The sequence below is a fragment of the Schistosoma mansoni genome, assembly GCF_000237925.1.
Source record: "Schistosoma mansoni, WGS project CABG00000000 data, supercontig 0132, strain Puerto Rico, whole genome shotgun sequence".
Classification (NCBI taxonomy): Eukaryota; Metazoa; Platyhelminthes; class Trematoda; order Strigeidida; family Schistosomatidae; genus Schistosoma; species Schistosoma mansoni.
Genome location: NW_017386037.1, coordinates 477,854 through 500,973, shown reverse-complemented (window position 1 = coordinate 500,973; position 23,120 = coordinate 477,854). Strand labels below are relative to the sequence as shown.

Genomic DNA, 23,120 nt, shown 5'->3' with positions numbered 1-23,120 from the left:
TAATTTTCATACACAAAATCAGTGGCAACAAAAGGATTCACTACTACTAGACTAATGAATAAAGAACTTACTTGGAAACAATCTTTTATTTCCTTTGTGAATTTAGCGGTTGCTAAGCATTACCTTTTCTTTTGTATACTTATTCTGTGAAAAAATCATTTATACTTCAGTGACTGCCTCGTATCATGAAACGGCAGCAAATCAACTACTCATAAGCTCCCAGTTGTCTCAGGAGATTCGCTTTCATCGAGAACCCTACACCTACAAACAACTATCTGAAAATTATATCAGATTTACTATTTGAAAAAGACATGGGTAAAAACAACTCTGACTACAACCAATATTGCCGAAGGAAATATACTACTTTTATGAACCGGATCATGAGTATTCTATTGACCAAATAAAACGGCGCTTCTGATTGTTGAGAATAGGGTACAGGTGAATGGTGGAGTGTAGATTTTAAAATGCATTCCATACCCTTAAAAAACTATTCCTGTTTGAAAAGTGTTATTCGTTTCATTAGTGATGTATTATAAATTTTCTTGAGTTGCTTCACATCAGCGCTTAAATAAAAGTCACACTGTTACTAGGAAAACTCTATACTAACCAATGTTTAACAAAGTGTCTCTGAAGATGTCGGTCATACAATGTAAATTTAAAATAGTGTAAAAAAGGTTAGAGATTGATCCTGATAGCCACTTAATTGTGCAAGGACTCACTGGCCGAGTGAATAACGCGATGGCGTTTGAAGCGAAACGAACTGGGTTCAAGTCCCACAGTGAGATGCAGGTACATCCAGTTGACGAGTCCAAAATATAACGAAACGCGCATCAAACTGGATTCCACTGCTAGTCACTATCCATCTTTGCTTAACATGCTTGTGAATTTCGGCTATATCGAGGCAATATGCAAATATGCGAAATAGTATGCACTTATGCCAATTAGAGACTGACCAGTTGCAGTCCTAAAAACATCAATGGGAAGATTCAAACAAATAATACCCATTGAATTTATTATTATTATCATTGATGGCTCTGTTCAATATACAATTCTTAGCACAAATTATTTCTACAAGTTTTCTTTTCCTATTACTTGATCGTTCCTGACGATCAATATTGAGTGATCGCCAGTTAGATGTTAGTCGTTCACATCTTGATAATGTTCATTCTTTTCGATGAATATTGACAGCCGCCACAATGTCTTATGATACATTTTCGTAACTTATACAGAGAAAGATCGTGATTTTTTCATCAACGCGCTTGAATAGATCATGCGACTGATAGACATAATGATGTGTTAAGACAAATAAAATCAGGTAGAGATCATGAATCGATTGATGTTAGACCACTGTTGAAAACCTGGAAGCAGTGGATGGCCGTTTCGTCTTATTATGAGACTCCTTAGAAATGCACATCCACGATCTCGTGTGCTGGATTCGGACTCAGGAACTTCAGTCTCATGAGTGAACGCTTAATCTCTAGACTATTGAACCGACATCCAACATTGTTATTTATTCTATATCATTTTATGAATTAAAAGCTGTTGTTATATTTCACTCTGAAACTCATCAACTTCCTAACAATCACACTGTGATGTGTGCTTCTGAAGAGTAGGCAGATATAAGTAGTATGTATCATCAATCAAAAGTGAAATACCTGTTGTCAAAAGCTTGAGAAGATTGAAGAGAAGTGAACGGGAACAGAGAGTGATTGATATGGAAACAAAAGAAGTCTGAGACAATTGATTGACATTTTGCAAATGAATAATTTACTGTATAGCTCTCAGATTTTACTAAGAGATTTTATAAATTTGTATTCAAATACATTTGATTAACCCCATTGATGTTCACGTTTCCTACAATACGACTATTCATAGACTAATAACTCTCGACCGTTGCTGCTATCTTGACGTGGTGGTCGAGCTTGCCTATTGTGATGAACCAATCGAGCTATACTGGCTTGTACAATCGTTCTTCAAGGTCCTACCATGCCAGACAGGTCGGTTGAAGAGCGGTAAGACTAAAAACAGCAAACCCAAGGTCCGAAGGCGAAGTCGTACTGCTGACTGTACAGAGGTGTGACAGCAGTAAGGTGTTTCCTTCAGACAACCAGCATAACAGCGATGCTGTCTTCCTACAAGGAGGGGTGGGGTTAGAAAAGGTCCACCCTAAAAATGCACACCTCACCTTATCTCACGGATTTCCGTCTCCGGAGGTAAGGTCCTTTTAAGAACGGAGCTAACACGTCAAAAATCTCCCGCAAAAAGGTCGTGTGTGACCGACCTCAAGCAGTTGTCCCTTGGGCACTGCGGTCACGCTCTCAGGTCATTAAGACCACTTCTAAACCAATTTCCTTTTCAAGTGCCTCTAGAAGAATCCTTCCACGGTGTGGGCAACCGGGAAGTGATAACTGTCCTCATACGTCTAATAGCACTCAAGACTAATAACTTATGTATATGTTAAACATTGTACAGTTTAGAAATGAACGATCTTGAAATAGATTTCTTCATTGAATTATTTGTTTGATCATTACATTTCAAAAGGTGTAAATGGCAAGTCTCAATTTGATCAAAATAACTGATATACTACTACATGCCCATTGACATTCTACTCATGTCTTATACGAAATGACATCTTTCACTCGTAAAGTCATAATGTTTAAAGTGTATCATGTATCACAAAAAACAGTCTCTGTAACAATTTCATATGAAGTATTTACTAAATGTTACGGTGACACTATAATTTATGGACGACCTTTGAGCGACGCCAAAGTGACTTTGAGAGAATCAACCTACTTACTTGGGTTAAATGAGGGTTATAAAGCAGTTTGAAGAATAGGCATTATAAATTATGGTTGATGGTTAGGGTTAGGAATTAGATTTACGGTTTTTCATCATGAACTGACATCAGGTAAAATGTCAAGACGCTGTTTGATCAAATGGGTGAATGAATTTCACGCCGAAATCCAAGACTTATTATCCTAAATCTGATTAGTTCGTCCATAAAGCATAGTCTCGTCAATGTTACAATTAGAATGATAGAAAACCACTTATAGAAATCAACATTTATTAACTACTGCATGGGGATACATGCTTCGCAAAAAAGTAATAATAATGATAATAATATTTAATGAAAGATAGATTCAAACATAGTTTAGATATATTGAATAGTCAAAGTTAACGTTAGTTTATAGCATTAATAGTGTATTATTCATTGTTTAATTGATCTACGCCTGTTCTGTAAAAGAAAGGAATAAAGAAACACAATTATTCATTCAATGATCACCTTAGTAATGAATAAATAACGTGAAGATTTCTATATTTTGAATGCTTTATATCTCTATGACTATGTTTGAAGGGGTATTTCCTGGAGTTCTAGTGAGAAGTAGTGACCAGTGGAGTTCAACCGAATCTGTTGTGAGATAGTAACTCACTGAAGACAATGGTTGATGTGTCGCTCAATTTCATGGACCGATTGAAGTTAGAAACTGATAGGTCCTGGGTTCGAATCTCATGAGGTGGGATCGTGAATGCGTACTGCTGAAGAGTCCCTAAATAGGACAAGTGGGTCCTCCAGTGCTTCTAGGTTTTCCATGGTTGTCCAGCTTCAATTGACTCATGATCTCCACTATTGAAATTTATGTTTTTATTAACAATATCTGAATTGTCATATCGAATATAGATGAATGGCTTAAATCAGTATTTTGCGTAAATTACTTATAAATACTGTTTATTATAGATACATCTACAATGATGCAAAGCGATCTAATATGAGACAAAACTCTATACTAGTGAATGTGAGATATTAAGCTTTCGCGCAAGAGACCGAAGCGTTCGAATCCCGCGTACGGGATTGTTGATACGCATTGCTGAGAAGTCCTATAGTAGGACAAAATGCTTGTCTAATGATTCCAGGTTTTCAATGGTGATCAAACATCAGTCCATTCATGATCTTAATCAATAACTTATTAATCTTTACAAACCCGTACAAATGTTAAGTACTCTGTAATAGATAGATATATCTGTCAAGGCATTTTATATGATTTACGAATAGACAAGGCTTCAATAAACCTGACAATTTCTATACAATGTTTTAAAAGCTGTTTTGATGTCAATTCTGTCCCTCATTATTCTGTGATCGAACGGTTTAAGTTTTTGATGAATCTAAGGACATATGACAATGAAGATTTCTGAACAGATAAAAAAATAAATTCAATTAGTATTCTTTGCTTGAATCTTCCCATTGATGTTTAAGACTGCAACTGGTCAGTCTCTTATTAGCATATGTGCATACTGTGCGTATTGCCTCGATATAGCCGAAATTCACAAGCATGGTAAGCAAAGATGGATAGTGACTAGCAGTGGAATCCAGTTTGATGCGCGTTTCGTTCTATTTTGGACTCGTCATCTGGATGTACCTGCATTTCAGATTTGATGTTCACTCTGGGACTCGAACCCAGTATCTTTCGCTTCTTAGGCCATCGCGTTATTCACTCGGCCACTGAGTCCTAATAGCCACTTGCTTGTGCAATGGGGTGAAGTTTAAATTCAATTAATATTGTTTGTTTGAATCTTCCCATTGATGTTTTTAGGACTGCAACTGGTCAGATAAAAAGAAAATAGTTCTAACGTTATTACTCTCAATACTTTACAGTCTAATAATAAAAAAAGGATCAAATATATATATATTTTACCCTGCAAGCAATATTAGGATTAGGGCAGATTATTTCTCCTTGAATTTGTTTAGTTTGAATTTTGGCTACTCCTGAATTACACTGGAATGGTTTGCCATTAATAATCACTTGAAGACCACCAGAACATGAATACTGAAATGAATATAAGAGAAAATAAGAATTAGTGATCAAGAAGAAAGAAAACATCAATATTGTGATGTGGGTTACTTAGTTCCACATAAGTAGCATTGAATGTATTATAGTAGAAGATCGATATGGGAAGAACGGGAACGAAACTCAATCAGTATAAAAATGCATGAGCAATAATAATCGGGGGCTATGGACTGATGTTTGCAGAAGGAACAGCCAAGATTGAGACGATTGATTGACAGTTTGCAAATGAACTGTTTACTGTAAGGTAGTCCGATTTTCGTGAGATAGTCTGTAATCTTATGCTCAAATACATTCGATTATCCCTACTTGTGTTCTTATTCACTATACTATCACTGTCATTATAAGTAGATCTAAATAACAATATACAGTTATATGAGTAGTTAAACAGTTTACTTCTAGTGTTGATATTGATTTTCATGTTCAAAAACAATATTTATTTATTGTATTATGCAAACAGTATCATAGGGGAAACTGTTTCCGGGGAAGCAACATTATCTGAATACAAATCATTATGTACAATATTACTAAGGTAAGGGCAATGAAGGTTTAAAAACATTATGTCTATCATAATCTTGAGTCATTCATACTATTCACTGTTGTGTTCTTATCCTTAATATCACTCTGTGAAAGTATAGATGATAATTTCTGTGTTTACTGTCTATGGTTATGTATCAGAAAATCTAGTTTGAAACAAGGTATTCATTGAAGTATGATGAATAATATGCACTGCTGAGGAGTCTCGCAGTAGGACGAAACGGCCGTCCAGTGCTTTCAGATTTTCCATGGTGGTCTAGCTTCAATTAACTCATGATTTCAACTATAAAATTACTGTCATCTCCACAGAACCCTTTCTAATCTATCATCATATGCTCACTAGTGACTGACTGTAAGGAATGTTTCCTTGAGTTCTAGTGGGAAGCAGTGACCAGTGAAGTTCAACTAGGTCTGTTGTGAGACAATGGTGAATGGTTGCTCAATTTCGTGGATTAGTTGAAGTTAGACATTAACACCGTTGAATGCCAGTTGGTCAGTGGTCTAGTGGTCAAGCGCTCGAGCGCGAGACTGATATATTCCTGGGTTGGCATCTTACGAGGCGAGATGATGGATGCGCACTACTGAGAAGTCCCTCAATAGGACGAGTTGGCCGTCTAGTGCTTCCATGTTTTCCATGATAGTCTAGCTTCATTTGACTAATGATTTCAACTATAATAATACATATGTATGTTCCGATTATTATAGAACAATGTATAAAATATTTCTTCAACATTACCTGATGACATGTTGCTTTAACTCGAGGATCATTTGTTGCCCTTCCATTCATTTCAGCTCTCCATGCTCCTTTATGTATAATACACATTGAATTATTTCCAAAATCTTGAGCAAACATATTTCCCCTTTGAGCTATCGAAATAAAATTTTATTTATTAGAAATTTGCATGAAATTTTCTAACATTGTTGCTATAGATGAATGAACTTTATTGATTTAAAAATCAATCAATTTTCTTATCAGAAGGGGGTTATCTATCTTTTTTGTATCTGTTGAATTACTTGGAATGGATAGAGATCATAGCTATGTTCTGGTTATAAAGTTTATATGGATTGGATAGTGGCTAGCAGTGGAATTCATGACGCACGTTTTGTCATATTTAGCACTCGTCAGTTGGATGTACTTGCATCTCAGAGTTGATGTTCACACTGGGACTCGAACCCAGTAACTTTCACTTATCCACTCGGCCACTGAGTCCTAAGTAATACTAAGTAAATTTATATGGATTGCCTAAAATTCACCAACCTATTCATATTCAAATAATGTTCTGCATATTCTTATCATGAAAAATTCCTTGAAAAAAGACCAAGAAAAGGGCTCTGAAAACGCTAAAAAGCATCTTATTCAATCAGCACTCAATAGAAGGTTTGTCAGAAACATCTAGAAAGTGAGAAAGTCATATATCGTGTTTCTGATTAGATGACTATCAATTTTGATATTATGTTTAATAGAGTTTCAGAAGTTTCCGGAAACCCAAGGCCATCTAAGTTGCTATAAATACCATAGATTTTCTGCATATAAAAAAACCTTATAGTAAAACGTATCCCTCATATTTCGTGCCTTTTCTCTTGTGTTCAAGCTGCCGTGCAGATTTAGCCTAGGGGTTACTAGAAAAGCTTAGGAACCGAATCTTACGTTCAATTAGAAGACTTATCGCCATTAAACCTTGTATCGAAACGGTTCACATAAATATTATTCAAAAGTTTTATTGAGGTTTTTTTCTTGTTAGCGTTTTTTAGCCAGTTGGTTTTCTACGGGATGGGGTCGCTAACCCCATGCCCAACCTTCCTCCTTGACCCGGGCTTGAGACCGGCAGTAGCCCTCGGAGGAGCTACAGGTGGATCTGAAGCAGGTGTGAGGGCAAGGATCGGCCAAACAAGAGAAGCATATTTACAACTGAAGAACATCTGCAACTCGAAACAATTGTCAATCAACACCAAGATATGAATTTTCAATACAAATGTCAAGATAGTTCTACTGTATGTAGCCGAAACTTGGATAACTGCGAAAAACATCATCCAGAAGATACAAGTTTTTATTAACAGTTGTCTACGAAAAATACTTCAGATCCGTTGGACAGACACTATCAAGAACAACCTAATGTGTGAGAGAACAAACCAGATTTCAGTGGAGGAAGAAATCAGGATGAAGCGATGGAAGTGGATTGGACACACATTGAGGAAATCAGCCAACTGCATCACAAGACAAACCCTCACATGGAATCCTGAAGGCCATAGAAGGAGAAGAAGACCAAACAACACATTATGCTGAGAAATTAAGACAGACATGAGAAGAATGAACAAAAATTGAATAGAACTAGAATAGAAGGCCCAGGACAGAGTGGGTTGGAGAATGCTGGTCGGCTGCCTATGCTCCATTGTGAGTAACAGGCGTAGGTAAGTAAGTTTATTGAGGCTTAATTACTCGTTAATTAATCTCTATATTCAGTGAACTATTACATTTTCTTCATATGAATCCTTTATTATGAATATATTTTTGATGAATACTATCGATAGCTAGAATTAGATCTTCTTGAATAGTCATTGATTACCAGTTTTCATTACAAATCTGAAAGTTACCTAAATACTTACCGACAGGAATGTTCAACTGATGATCACAATATGTTACAAGTGGTTCATTGAAAAAACTACGCATAGGCTGTTGTTATTTTTAAGGATAAAAGAAAATGTATGAAAAGAATATGGATTTATGACTAAATATAAGCAAGATAAGAATGATTCAATATATTGTTTTCATATAGCTTATTCCAATACAATCCATTATATACTTGGATAAACAGTAACTAAAGCAATCTGATCAATCTATAAGATGGATCTTAGCATTCAGTCTTTGAAGGCGTTTACTGTCTATTTGTTGAATAAGTGGGTTCTATTCGTCATTCATTTTTCCCAATTGGAGCATACTTAAAGACCAAGGAGCGTTACTCGAACGTCATTGTTTAGTATGGGATCGCAGTGAAGTGGACTAACACAACCTCAACATAAGTCGTAAAAGAGACATTCAGACTTTAAGGAGTATGTTTACCTACTAAAACTACTGGGTGAGGGTTCGTCGGTATAATTCCAACCTAATTGTGTAATGCTGCATAGTCTCATACTAAGATAATACAGCTATTTTATACTTACTAACTTTGATTAATACGCCTTCTAAGATTCTTCTGTGATGAAAACAAACTATCAAATGTATAGAACTTAGTAGTATATTCAACATTTACCATATGCATACATTCCTACAATCTGTAAACAGTTAAAAATTTTACTGAAACATCAAGGTGTAGAAAATGGGATTTAAATTAGCGTAAATTCTTCTTATAACCAAAGATGGAAATGGCAATATCGAGGCAATACGCATAGTATGCACATATGTCAACTAGAGACTGACCAGTTGTAGTCCTAAACATCAATGGGAAGATTTAAACACACAATACTAAGTGACCGTTTCGTCTTATTATGGGACTTCTCAGCAGTGCACATCCACTATCCCGCACTCGCGAGATTCTAACCGGCTCAATGGTCTATCGCGAGTGCGGGATCGTGGATGTGCACTGCTGAGGAGTCCCATAATAGGACGAGTTAGCCGTCCAGTGCTTCCAGGTTTTCCATGGTGGTCTAGCTTCAACTGACTCATACTTTCAACTATGAAAATACTAAATCTCTACACAATCCCTTCTAATACTAAGTGAATTCTTCTAATAACGTTTGTCAAATGATTTGGAAAGTTTCTTTTAAACCTTTCATAATACATTTTCATAACATTCAGATTAAATGAATGATTTCAATCAGTTTAGATAAGTGAAGATCATAGACAAGAGCATCCTAAATATATTAAAAATAAAATCAATTAAGTACTAACTTGGATCAATGGACATCTATCGTTTAATACGCTAGTTCCTCCTTGAGTAGGATCATTGAAATATTGTTCAGTAGGTGGTAAGCGTTGAGTAAATCGTCCAACAGCACAAATACCAAATGCTTTTTGATGATAGCATTTTAAAGTATCTGGTTCATCACAATAGGGTTCCGTACTTTTTCCTCTAAAATAAGAAACAGCCCATCAACAATTCATACCAAAAATATAATCGAAGATTATTGCCAACCAGACAACCATTTCAATAATAATAATAATAATTAAATTGATCTTACGCTTGTTTCATTCGCATCATGTAGGCATAACAACTTTCCATAACAAAGCTACAACCTAAATTCTTTCCATAATACCACGGTTCAGCTAATGAATAGTCAACATCCCACCAACTAAATGAATTGAGAGGAAAAGAAAAAAAAGATGAAATATGGTGGAATAAATTTATGGTTCGGATTGTTTTTTATACATTTAGAATAACTGATAACCCCTTTTTTAAGTGGTTCATAGTTTATGTCAGACTAAAAAGACTATCAGGAAGAAGCGCTGGAAGTAGACTGGGCACACTTTGAGGAAATCACCCAATTGTGTCACAAGACAAGCCCTAACATTGAATTTTGAAGGCCAAAGGAGAAAAGGAAGACCAAAGAACACATGACGCCGAGAAATAGAGACAGACATGAGAAGAATGAACAAAAATTGGATAGAACTAGAAAGGAATGCTCTGGACAGAGTGGGTTGGAGAATGCTGGTCGGCTGCCTATGCTCCATTGGGAGTAACTGGCGTAAGTAAGTAAGTAAGTAAGTAAGTAAGTAAAAAGACTATCGGTTTCAAGGAAAGTCATTCATTAGCTAAGAGACAATATATTGTTTGTAATAAAGTATTTATGTTTTGGTTAACTGTTTCATTTCTATTTCAGTAGTTATATCATGAATCCAAGTATTTTAAACAAGATTAATGGTCAAATGTTGCTTAGACTCCCCTTTTTATTACTTCTTGTGGTTGACTGGATTATGAAGACCATGACATTTGAGAGGAAGCAGGGAATACATTGAACAGCTCGGAATCAATTAGAAGATTTGGACTCCACAGAGGACATAGCCCTTCTATCCTATATACATGAACAAATGCTGATGAAGACAACTAGTGTAGCAGCAGCTTCTGCATCAGTAAACCTCAACTTACACAAACGAAAAAGCAAGATTCTCAAATGCAACACGGAGAAAACAAACTTATTCACACCTAATGGAGAAACTTTGGAAGAGGTGGAAAGTTTCACTTATCTGGGTAGCATAATCAATGAGCAAGGAGGATTTGATGCAAATGTAAAGGCGACAATTGGAAAAGCAAGGACAGTATTCCTCCAGCTGAAGAATATATGGAACTCAAAACAACTGTCTCTATACAAAAATCATAGTCAGAATCTTCAATACGAATGTTAAGATAGTTCTATTGTATAGGGCTGAAACTTGGTGAACTACTACAACCATCATCAAAAAAGTAAAAGTATTTATGAACAGTTGTCTACACAAGATACTCACTGTCCGTTCACCGCATACCATCTGCAACAGCCTACTGTGGGACAGAACAAGTCAACTTTAAAATGAGGAAGAAATTAGGAAAAGAAGTTGTAAGTGAGTAGAACACACATTAAGGAAACCATCAAATTGTATCACTAGGGAAGCCCTAACTTGGAATCCTGAATGCAAACGGAAATGTGGAAGGCCAAAGAACACACTACTTGAGGAATAGGAAGTAGACACAAAAAGGATGACTAAGGAATGGAAAGAACTGGAAAGGATTGTCCATGATACAGATGGATGGAGAATTCTGTTAGTTGGCTTATGCTCCTCCACGAAAGGAAACAGGAGTAAGTAACAATGATTTTTCTCTAGAACATTACACAGCTACAGTAATGTTGAAATGAATATAAATCGTCCAAGCTATTTATAAATTTAAATGAAGTGTTATCAGACGTTGAAACCGTCAAATCTATAACCCTGCTATTAGTTTATGTAAAGTATAACAAACTTTAATATTCAGATAAAATCGGTATGATCATAAAAGAATCAGATGAAACATTAGATAACATTCATTTAGTATTGTTTGTTTGAATCTTCCCATCGATGTGTTAGGACTGCAACTGGTCAGTCTCTAATTGGCATAAGTGCATACTGTTTCGCATATTTGCATATTGTCTCGATATAGCCGAAATTCACAAGCATGTTAAGCAAAGATGGATAGTGACTAGCAGTGGAATCCAGTTCGACGCGCGTTTTATCCTATTTGTTACTCGTCATCTGGATGTACCTGCATCTCCGAGTTGATGTTCACTTTGGGACTCGAACCCAGTTCGTTCCGCTTCAAACGCTATCGCGTTACCCACTCGGCCACTGCGTCCTGGATTCCACTGCTAGCTACTATCCATCTTTGATTAGATAACATTATTTTCTGAATTGTATTAACTTACCCAGAATCTGTGAAGAATGCCAATGTAAGCCTTGAAAGTACAGATTTCACTCCAGTAACACCTGCCATTGTTTCATCCTGCAATATATACATACTATTTATATATATTACAAATATTAAATTAACTTATCGAAAGGTTCAACTAAACAATACTAAGTGAATTCAAACTTCACTCCATTGCACAAGCAAGTGGCTGTCAGGACTCAGTAGTTAAGTGGATAACGTGATGACGTTTTAAGCGAACCGTACTGGGTTCCTGTACCTCTTCCATGATGGTTGTAGTAATTCAGGAAGTTTCAGCTCCGAACAGCAAAATTATTTTAACATTTGTATTGAAGATTCTGACTTTGATGCTGACTGACAGTCATTTTGAGCGCCGTATGTTTTTCAATCGTAAGAATGCTAATCTTACTTTGCCAATTCTTGCATTCACATTTGCATCAGATCCTTCTTGTTCATTGATGATGCTGTTCAGGTACGTGGAATTTTTCACTTGTTCCAGAGAATTTCTTCACCAAGTGTGATTGCATTGGTGTTCTTTTCTTTGTGTTTGAGGATACTTCTTTTTTCCTTGTGTATATTGAGTCCTACTGATGGAGAGACTAATGCTACACTGACTGTATTGACCTGCGTTTGTTGATGTGTATGGTACAGAAGAGCTTTGTCATCTACAAAGTCCAAATCTTCTAGTTATGCTACATTGGATTAATCGATTCTGTACATAGACTGTTTCATACTGTATTCATAAAATCCCATGAAGATATATAAGTACAGTACATATTGGTCAGTCTAATAAGTTTTATAACCGTTCAAGTAGACAACGTCATAAACCAATTGTGACTGACAAATCTATTTCAACGAACAAATTACTAGTGGTAAGAAAATCAATTTATATGTAACTTACACCAACTACTCTCTTTTCAAAGTGTGTACCAATTGTTCCTTGTCCACCTTCGTTCTCTATGTCAAGTCCATCCAAATTAGGACAGTTAAAATGTTTGCGTGCTTCCTCCTATGTTAAAATATATATGAATGCTGAGTTATGAACACTTTTTTCTCACATCATATAATACTCAACTTTCATTTAAATGATTAAAATATTTAAATTCATTTAGTATTGCTTTTTTGAATGTTCCCATCGATGTTTAGGATTGCAACTGGTCAGTCTCTAATTGGCATATGTGCATACTATGCGTATTGCCTCGATATAGCACAGTATGCACATATGCCAATTAGAGACTGATCAGTTGCAATCCTAAACATCGATGGAAAGATTCAAACAAACAATAACAAATAAATTTAAACTTCACCCCATTGAACAAGAAAGTGGCTATCAGGACTCAGTAGCTAAGTCAATAACTCGATGGTGTTTGGAGCGAAAGGTACTGAGTTCGAGACTCAGAGTGAAAATCATCCTTGAGATGCAGGTACGTCCAGCCGACGAGTCCCAAATAGGACGAAATGCGCGTCAAACAGGATTCCATTGCTAGCCTCTTTCCATCTTTGCTTACGATTAAAATAGTTGCCTAGCACAGAAGGTCTGATAAGTGAATCTTCCGTTGTTTCAACTTTGTGATACAGTGGTACTTAAGAATATCCTCGATAATCCATGTTGATAAGATGTACCCAACATAAAGTAATTTGACAATATCTTATACTTAGATGTAGGATAATTCGAGATTGGTTTCAGCTGGACTCACATTCCAATCAGTTTTTCACAAACTTAGTAATTAGTCCTCTATTCACTAGTGGTTAGAATATATCGGGACGTTTTTTGAAACCAATCTATGTATATTGTCAAGCAATGTAAACAACTCAAGTTTCTAATAACAAATAGCTAAGAAACTGAAGTAAAGCATGTAAGTGACAAAAGATTCGCATGAGTTTATGTAAATAGAACTTACAAGCAAAGCAGGTGTAACAAAAGACATGAAAGGTTTCGAAAATGTTCCAGCAGCTGTAACCCATGGACGGTTGATTATTCTGACTGTATTTTCACTGGAAAATCATATAAAATATAAATAGTAAGAACCTGATTTTGGAACAAAAATTAGTGAAAATAAACGATTATAGTATGAAGCGGGTCTATCAGTCATTTTAATGAATACAGCCCCCAAATGACCTGGTGGAGAGAGTCGCTCTCCCTCTCGAAATGCTCTCACATGGCCACGCGTATACAGCCTCTGCCAGGGACGTCCTACTCACTGCCTTCTAGCACCACGGGTGTTGTTTACGAAATTGAGAGGACGAAAAGCGAATGTCCAGCGCTTTAACCGAGTTGGTGGACAAGGAAAGTCCACCTAGGAGAGTTGGGAAACCCTGATTCCAAACCAATGATACACATGAAAGAACAATATTTACATCATTAGTTGATAAGTAACCCTGATCTCCATAACTACTCAATTCGTAAACAGTTAGAGACCAAACAAAAGTAGAAACATTTTCAAAAAAATTATATTACACTATAAACATGAAATTATAGTCATCAAAATATCTTACCTTGCAGAATATTGTCTTTCATTATTTAGAGGTGGTCTACCTGATTTAGGATCTCTTGGTGTTCTTGGGTTACCTTCTGGATCACGCATCAAAGCGAAATTCGATTTTACAAATCCCTATAATGTTTCAAAAAATTTTTCATTTCAATAAGAATACAGTAAGTTCAAACCGAGAAATGGAGATAGACATGAGAAGAATGAACAAAAATTGAATAGAACTAGAAAGGAAGACCAATGACTAAGTGGGTTGGAGAATGCTGGTCGGCGGCCTATGCTCCATTGGGAGTAACAGGCATAAGTAAGTAAGTAAGTAAGTAATTTCAAGAATAAAGTATTCTTTTATTTATTGAGAAACAGCTTATTATAACAAATTTTTAAATCATAGCATTTCATATATACTACTGAAATAAAAAAAACTTTCGTCTAAATTAGAGCAAATAGTTTCAAAGTATTTGGGCACCGAGTTGATGTAAGAACGCATTATCTTAGCTCAGAGAGCCGAGAAGCTCAGTGTCTAGAGGTTAAGCGCTCGCGCACGAAATCGATAGGTTCTGGGTTTGAATCGGATTGTGGATCAGCACTGTTGAGGAGTTAAGGAGTTGGTGTAAGACATTAGAAAGGTAGGAAGCTTGAACCAGATTGTCAGGCAAAACGTTAGATTTACCTTCAAATTCATTCACTGAGATATTACAAATCCATATTCTTCCTATTCAATGTATTACTGAGATAATTAGTTTTAATATACTTTTACCATCTAAGATACAAAACACGTGAACTGTTCTGCCACGCGTATTTTCATATAGCTAGAAATTTGGACAATAAACTAATTCACTACTGAGAAGTAGTAAACATGAAATTTACCGATAATCATTGAATAATTTTTAGGTCAGATGGGGTTTTGTGGAGATTTTAGTAATTTTATATAGTTGAAATTATGAGTCAATTGAAGCTAGATCATCATGGAAGGTCTGGAAGCACTGAAAGGATTAGTTGATGTTAGACATAAACACCATCGGATGCCGACTCAGTGGTCTGGTGGTTAAGCGCTCGCGTGCGAGACTGATATGTCCTGGGTTCGAATCTCACGAGGCGGGATAGTGGATGCATACTGCTGAGGAATTCCACAATAGGATGAGTTGGTCGTCCAATGCTTCTAGGTTTTCCATTGTGGTCTTGCTTCAATTGACTCATGATTTCAAGTATATATTAGTTCTTAACTTTACTAGAATAAACCTTGAATCCAATAAATATCTTCAAGCATATCTAACACTAATTTATCAATAGTATAAACACTAACCAAGGCATGACCTAGTTCATGTATAGCTGTTCCAATTAACATTGTTTTCCCTGGCTCTTGAATCTCCATTTTTTGTGGACAAAAATTGATTGAACCCATAATTGGCCTGGAATTTTAAAACGAAAAAATATACAAATGCATTTGAATGTAATATGTTATGTGAAGTAGTTTTCATCTACTAGTGAATCTAAGATTGACCAGACAGAGGTATTAAAGAGATCAGGCTTATACTTCAGAAAGTACTCGATACTTACTTGTATAGATATGTATACATGGTTGTTAGAAGTGATCAACTAATCCTGGAACTTTTAACATACAAGTCACAAATTATTACAGTAGTGAACGAGAATATAAGTGGAGGCAACTGAAGGTATATAAACACAAAATTACAGAACATCTTGGTAAAATCTAAGAACCATACAGTGAATACTTCATTTGTAAAATGTCAATCAATGGTCTCAAACTTGTCTGTTCCTTTTGCAAATATCAATCAATCACCTAAGACTTCAATGTTCTCTCGTTTCCACATCAATCATTCTTTGTTCTCGTTGTCTTTTCTTCGATCTTCTTAACCTTCTGCCTCCAGTCATTTCACTTTCGATGCATGATATATACTACTTATATCTGTCTACATCAGTAGTACACACCATATTACTAATGATAGAAATATCTAATTTATAGCGAGTGTGATGTTGTTATTTCAGCGTACTAAGCAAAAGTTGTAACAATGAATACCTGTATTGAATGAATCATTACACTTTTCATTCAAATCGGTAGTTGGATGACATTTATTTATGCCTTAATTGTTATTCATGTGTAAATTATTATTATTATTATTATTAGGAATTTACTCCTATTTTACAGTAATGATGCATTTAAGTACATAATGCTTATTTCTTTTTTATTCTTTATCTCTGTATCAAATCTCTACCAATACTGATCATGATTGAGATCCCGCACATGGGATTCGAACCCAGGACCTTTGATATCATGAGAGATTGCTTAACCTTTAGACTACTGAGAGAACGGTGTTAATGCCTCTTTTCAACTAATTCTTGATATTGTGCCACCATCTTCAATTGTCTACGGTGTATAACTGCCTTACACACTGGTTGAACTATTTAAAACAACTGAAACTGATATACTTCCAGAAAGCATAGCATGAGTAGTATTCCTCTATTGTGTGATATGATTTAGGTTGATGAAAATGTATTCAGCAATGATAATCACTCATAGGTCAACATATTTGTGGTATATTTAGAAGACGATTTACTTCCTTAAAACACAAATAACACTTTCTTTAAACATCATATTAAAGCATACATTTTATTACCTATCAGTTGTAGGATGCATTTCACAAGGACCAGCATATGCTAATGTTGCTCCAGATAAACAACCTTGTTTATTTTCACTTTCAACAAATAGAACATATTCATTTGGTGCAAATCCTGGACCATCTTGATAAACATCTCTTATATCACCACCTCCACCTCCCATAGCACATCCCTGTTATTTGAAAACAGAAAGAAAAAAGACTACATTAGAAACTTAGGTAGTATGTAAAAACAGTAATTCAAGTAGAATAATATGATGAAATAGAAAGCCTTTGTTATTCTCTTCTATTTCGACGTAAATGTTCATGATATATGATTCATATACCAGTTAAAAAGTGAAAGGAGGATATACGGCGAGACTATAATTTATGGATGAGTCAATCAGAAGTGTTTGAAGGATTTCAAGGTCATGGCGCCAATTCCAGTACTTGATGCTCATGCACAGTCGGTTCATAGAGGATTTTGGAGAAGACTTAACAATTAAGTCGGCTACAACAATTGACACTACTAAGAAGTTTCTGTATTTGTAATTGCGGTAATTAAATGACTTGTAGACCTATCGGCAGACTACCGTAGATGTTGTCCTTCGATGGAATACATGTTGAAGGAAGATGTTTGCTAGAATAAAAACCTTTATCGCACCATCCAGATTGAGACCAAGGCATATTATAATGATTGCCGCCAACTGTATTATAAAAGCACCAGTAACATTGGCTGCAATAATCTCAAATGTTACAGAAGCTTCGGCTGTTCAGTGGTATAAGTGTTGTAGGAACATATCCATGATAAAAATTCCAAACTTACACAACCGGAGTACACACAAACAATATTGAAGCTATGTGGTCGAGGCTGAGAGGATTTTTGTGACCTTATCATGGTTCCAGAGACCGAGTATTATGGAGCCATATGGATGAATTCGTCTACGTTATGCATTACGATTTTAGAACCTTTGAACCTCTTTCTAACCTTGACAAGTTTTTGGACTATGTAAAAGAAGTGTATCCACATTAATTATTTGGTATTCTATAATATATTTTTTATTTTATGCTGACTGTTTGCTGCTTGGCTAATAAATCTCAATGTCACTTAAGATTCGTTCAAAGGTCGTCCATGAATTATAGTCTCGTCGTATATATAGTTATAACTGGTAATTACGACAATCTAAGAATGTTTCTTCTTTGCTAAACTTAATATATAGAGTAGTTTGTAATGTAAACTTACAGAAGCATATTGATCTGGTACTGGATGATCATAACATAGAGCTTTCTGTTTACATTGTGATTTACAGAACTTTTTACCTGTTCTACCATCTGTATAGAAGACTGGTTCAACACATCCTCTATAACAATGAAAGGAAATACAATATTTTGTAAAATAATGAATATGATAATTGAAAATGGGTAAACATACTAAAAAAATAGTTTTGTAATGAGTATCATTGTTAAGAATGAAAAAGGATTGAAAAATTTCATAGTTTAAATGATCAGTCAATTGAAGCTAGAACATCATGAAAAACATGGAAGCACTGGACAGCTGTTTCATGTTATTGTGGGACTTCTCAGCAATGCGCATCCATGATCCCGCCTCGTGAGATTCGAACTCAGGACCTATCAATCTCGTGCGCAAGCGCTTAACCTCTAAACCACTGATCCGGCATCCAACGGTGTGAATGTATTACTTCGACCAACCCATGAATTAGTGAATTACATAGGAGCCTTATTGAAATATCGGAATTGTGATTCATATTTTAAATACTGATTATTATTATACAGTTCATTACAATAAAGATTAAGTTAGCTATTTCAACAGTATTTCTTCTAATCTATTGAATAATACATTTCTAGGTCTATCCCTATTAAACTTGGAATCCATGAACAGGATTACAAAACTTCAATTTGTAATCGTTTTTAAGTAAATGCTGTAATAATGTTATTTAATGGGTTTATTTAAAATCATTACCAGTTGTGATTTAAATACCATTTTAGTTTCTATTTAGAATGCAACGAAGAGCATATGAAGTCACAAGCTTTATAAGCAAAGATGGATAGTGACTAGCAGTGGAATCCAGGATGCGCGTTTCGTCCTATTTGGGACTCGTCAACTGGATGTACCTGGATCTCAGAGTTGATGTTCACTCTAGGACTCGGACCCAGTGTAGTGAACAGAACACGACTGAGGACAATCGAATGTATTTAGACACAAATTACACACTCACTAAATTCTGATAACCATGCAATCAACAGTTAATGTGCAAACTAACAATCGATTATCTCAATCTTCACAAGGGGGTTTTGTGGAGATTTTAGTAACTTTATATAGTTAAGATCATGAGTCGATTGAAGCTAGACCACCATCGAAAACCTGAAAGCACTGGACGGCCGTTTCGTCCTATTATGGGACTCCTCAGCAGTGCGCATCCACGATCCCGCACTCGCGAGATTCGAACCCAGGACCTACCAATCCCGAGCCAGAGCCCTTAACCGATAGACCATTGAGCCGGCATCCATCGTGGATGCGCACTGCTGAGGAGTCCTATAATAGGACGAAACGGCCGTCCAATGCTTCCAGGTTTTCGATGGTGGTCTAGCTTCAACTGACTCATAATCTCGATCTTAACTGTTCCTTCAGCAAATATCAGTCCATCTTCTCTGATTTTATTATTCTTTCATTTTCGTAGCAGTTGTGCTTCATTTCTGTTCTTTCCTTACCGATTTTCTACCAAAATACATTCTATGTCTGACCATCACCATATACTACTTATATGGATATAAGTAGACCACTCCACACCAGTAACTTTCGCTTCAAATGCCATTGCATTTTCCACTCAGCTACTAAGTCCTGATAGCCACTTACTTATGTAATAGGGTATAGTTATATTCACTTGTTGTTGTTTACTTGTATCTTCTCATAGATTTGAGAAGTTTATTATTAAGGAAAAAAAAGCGGTAACTCAATCAAAATATCAATAATAATCAACTTACCTATCAATAAGTAATTTTCTATTTGGTGGTCTTCTAACACTTAATGTTCTTTCCCAAAAATTAAGAGCTTTTTCTACTATTTCAGACTAAATAAATATAGAAAAGTATTAAAGATAATGAAGGGATTTATATGTTTTCAGTAAAGAACATGTTGGTTTTGTCAAAGATCTATCAGTATGATAAGTTTTAAGTTATCCAAGAAACCGTCCAAAAGGATTATGAAAGAATACGAACCATTAGTAGAATGTCTTCCATTGATTTTAGTTGTAGATAGTCAATTACTATTATGGATACACTGAAAAGAACATTCCCGGATACGATCAGCAATAGTGTTTTATGGAAGAGGACAAACCAGCTTCCAGATAAATAGGAAATTAGGAAAAGATGTTGGAAGTAGATAGGACATACACTAAGGAAATCACCGAACTGCATCACGAGGTAAGCACTAACTTGGAATCCGGAAAAGAAGCGAAAAATTGGAAAGCCAAAGAACACATTACTTTTGGAAATAGAAGGAGATATGAAAAGGATGAATATTAACTGGAAAGAACTGGAAAGGATTGCTCAGGACAGAATTGGATGGAGAATGCTGGTGTGTGGCCTATGCTCCTCCACGAGGGATAACAGGCGTAAGTAAGTAAGTACGGAAAGAATATTCATTGATTATTTCTTGTATATAATGAACAAAGACTCCATTAAGATCCTATTAAAATGTCTTCCAATGATCCCACATAATAATAAACTAAGCCATATCAGATATGTTTACTAAATTTTATAATAAAATGCTTTTCACTACTGATTCAACTGATGAAGCATTCATTAATAATTAGAACTTCTAATAATAGACATTGACATGAATAATGGTTATCGGTCGAATTTGTCAATACAGTAAATAGTCAATTTCATACATAAGAAAAATTAACCAAGAAGGGATTTCCATGAAGATTTTAGTTATTTTATAGTTGAAATCATGAGTCGATTGAGGCTAGACCATCATGGAAAACTTGGAAGCACTGGACAGCCAACTCGTCCTATTATGTGACTCCTCAGCAGTGCGCATCCACGACTCCACCTGGCGAGATTCAAACCCAGGACCTATCAGTCTCGCGCTAGAGCACTTAATCACTAGACCACTGAGCTGGCCGGCATCTAACGGTGTTAATGTCTAACTTCAACCAATCAACGAAACTGAACATCCGTTCACCATTGTCTTCAGTGAGTTATTATCACACAACAGACCTAGTTGAACTCCACTGGTTACTGCTTCTCACTAGAACTTCAAGAAATACTTCTTGGAGCCAGTCATCAAGACAAGTAATGAAATATGATTCAGAGTAAACAATACAATTATATAATAAAATAGGGAATGAAAACAAAATTAATCTTACTTTGAATCGACCAAATAAACTATGCCTTTGAATACTTTCTCTATATATAACAATAAATTTCAATCGATTTCCTCCATATTGACGTTTATCAATCGGTTCTCCTAAGATACCGAAATTCTTTAAAAAAAGGAAACATTCTTTAAAAAATAATCTTAATACTTACCATTGAAATATTTGGCATAATTTGACAAATATATTCAGTATATGTAAAACCTAATAAGCTGATAAAGCATAGCAACAACAAGAGATTTCTTGAACAGGGTATCATTTCCATTAGATACTATTAAAATGGTGATGATAGGGTTATTGTGTACTCTATTATGTAATGGTTTTACTGTGGTAATCATTTCATTTATATACTAAAATTGTGAACTATATCATGGTTACTTAGAATTGAGAAGCCTATGATTCCCAATTAAATTTAGTACTTTAAAAAAAATTAAAAAAAAGGAACTGGTTTTTGGAAGAAAAAAAAGAAAAAAAAGGAAAAAAATAGGAAAGTGTAAATTTTAAAGTTTATTATGCCAACTTTTGGACTCATGTGATTTCATTCATCTTAAAGATAATCTTATGTGAGAGACAAAACCCCGTAGTCACACGTCCTTGTCATGCCTCCTGGATCATAATTGGATTGTTTTTCATAAACTAACATAAGCGGTAACGCGAATGGTGGAGATCGGCCTAATCATCTACTCTACCTATACCTACAAATGATTAAGATTGCTACAAAGAATCATTGCATCATTATTGTTGGTTCAAAAAGAAAGAATGAATGAGTCTGCCCATAAAATCAAAGAATGATGTAATGATTCTGGGTAAGCAATGCAAAAACAGATATTGAGCCCCGGTACTTGTGTTGTGCTTCGATATAGCACTCTTATCCAGAAGGGCCTATTAGGCTTCATCATGTTACATAATCTTATATGTATCAGTTGGGAATTAAATTATTAACAACTGAAATATTCTTGAATTTCTATTACATTGAGTAACTATCAAAATATAATTACTAATTAATATGTAATTGTATTTGGAGGTAGAAACTAGAACTCAAAACAATTGTCAACTAACACCAAAGTCCCAATTTTCAATACAAATGTGAAGACAGTTCTACTGTATGGGGTGGAAACGTGGAGAACTACGAAAGCCATCATCCAAAAGATACAAGTGTTTATTAACAGTTGTCTATGCAATCTACTTCGGATCCGTTGACCAGACACTATCACCAACAACCTACTATGAGAGAGAACAAATTAGATTCCAGTGGAGAAAGAAATCAGGAAGAAGCGCTGGAAGTGGATAGAACGCAGATTGAGGAAATCAGCCAACTGCATCACAAGACAAACCCTCACTTGGAATCTTCAAGGTCAAAGGAGAAGGTAGAAACCAAACAACACATTATACTGAGATATGGAGAATCAGATAGAACTAGAAAGGAAGGCCCAGGACGGGGTGGATTGAAGAATATTGGTCGGTGGTCTATGCTCCATTGTGAGTAACAGGCGTAAGTAATTCAGTAAGGAGGTAGAAAAGAAAAAATTTAAAAAGAAAATGAGCTCAAATGTATATTCCCATTGACTAATAAACTAAATTAGTCATTTTCAGAAATTCTAATTATCACTAAAACGTTTTTTCACAAAACTCACACCATAGGTTGTAACTTCTTCATTGCATAGAAAGTTACATCACAACAAAACCATTACAGTCAACTTTGATTAACAGAATTAGAAGAAGATGTAGCTCTATCTTCTCAAAGCTTGTTGATAGTGATCATATAATAGATAAAATCAAATCGTTTTAAGTGATCTGTCGTTTACTTTCATCAACTCTCAGTGGGGTTTGATGTCGCCTCCTAAACAGAGCAGAAATTTCCAATATCAGA

The 23,120-nt window shown here is 35.4% G+C and overlaps 1 protein-coding gene and 1 non-coding gene across 2 annotated transcripts; one reads left to right on the top strand and one right to left on the bottom strand.

The window, feature by feature from the left end:
- The first annotated feature begins 713 nt into the window (after positions 1 to 713).
- On the top strand, positions 714 to 786 carry Smp_tRNA_01476_Pseudo_AAG.1.1. The gene has a single exon. It is a non-coding gene (tRNA).
- A 2,303-nt stretch (positions 787 to 3,089) lies between these two features.
- Smp_090100 (invadolysin (M08 family)) lies at positions 3,090 to 21,509 on the bottom strand (the record flags this gene model as incomplete). Its single annotated transcript, XM_018789842.1, has 16 exons — positions 3,090 to 3,235; positions 4,692 to 4,823; positions 6,115 to 6,245; positions 7,983 to 8,049; positions 9,265 to 9,445; positions 9,555 to 9,665; positions 11,745 to 11,821; positions 12,648 to 12,755; positions 13,648 to 13,741; positions 14,243 to 14,358; positions 15,539 to 15,644; positions 16,872 to 17,044; positions 18,094 to 18,211; positions 19,854 to 19,939; positions 21,242 to 21,358; positions 21,405 to 21,509. The coding sequence occupies 16 exons, from the start codon at positions 21,507 to 21,509 to the stop codon at positions 3,209 to 3,211; spliced, it is 1,749 nt and encodes a 582-aa protein (XP_018646419.1). The 3' UTR covers positions 3,090 to 3,208.
- Between the last annotated feature and the right edge of the window lie 1,611 nt (positions 21,510 to 23,120).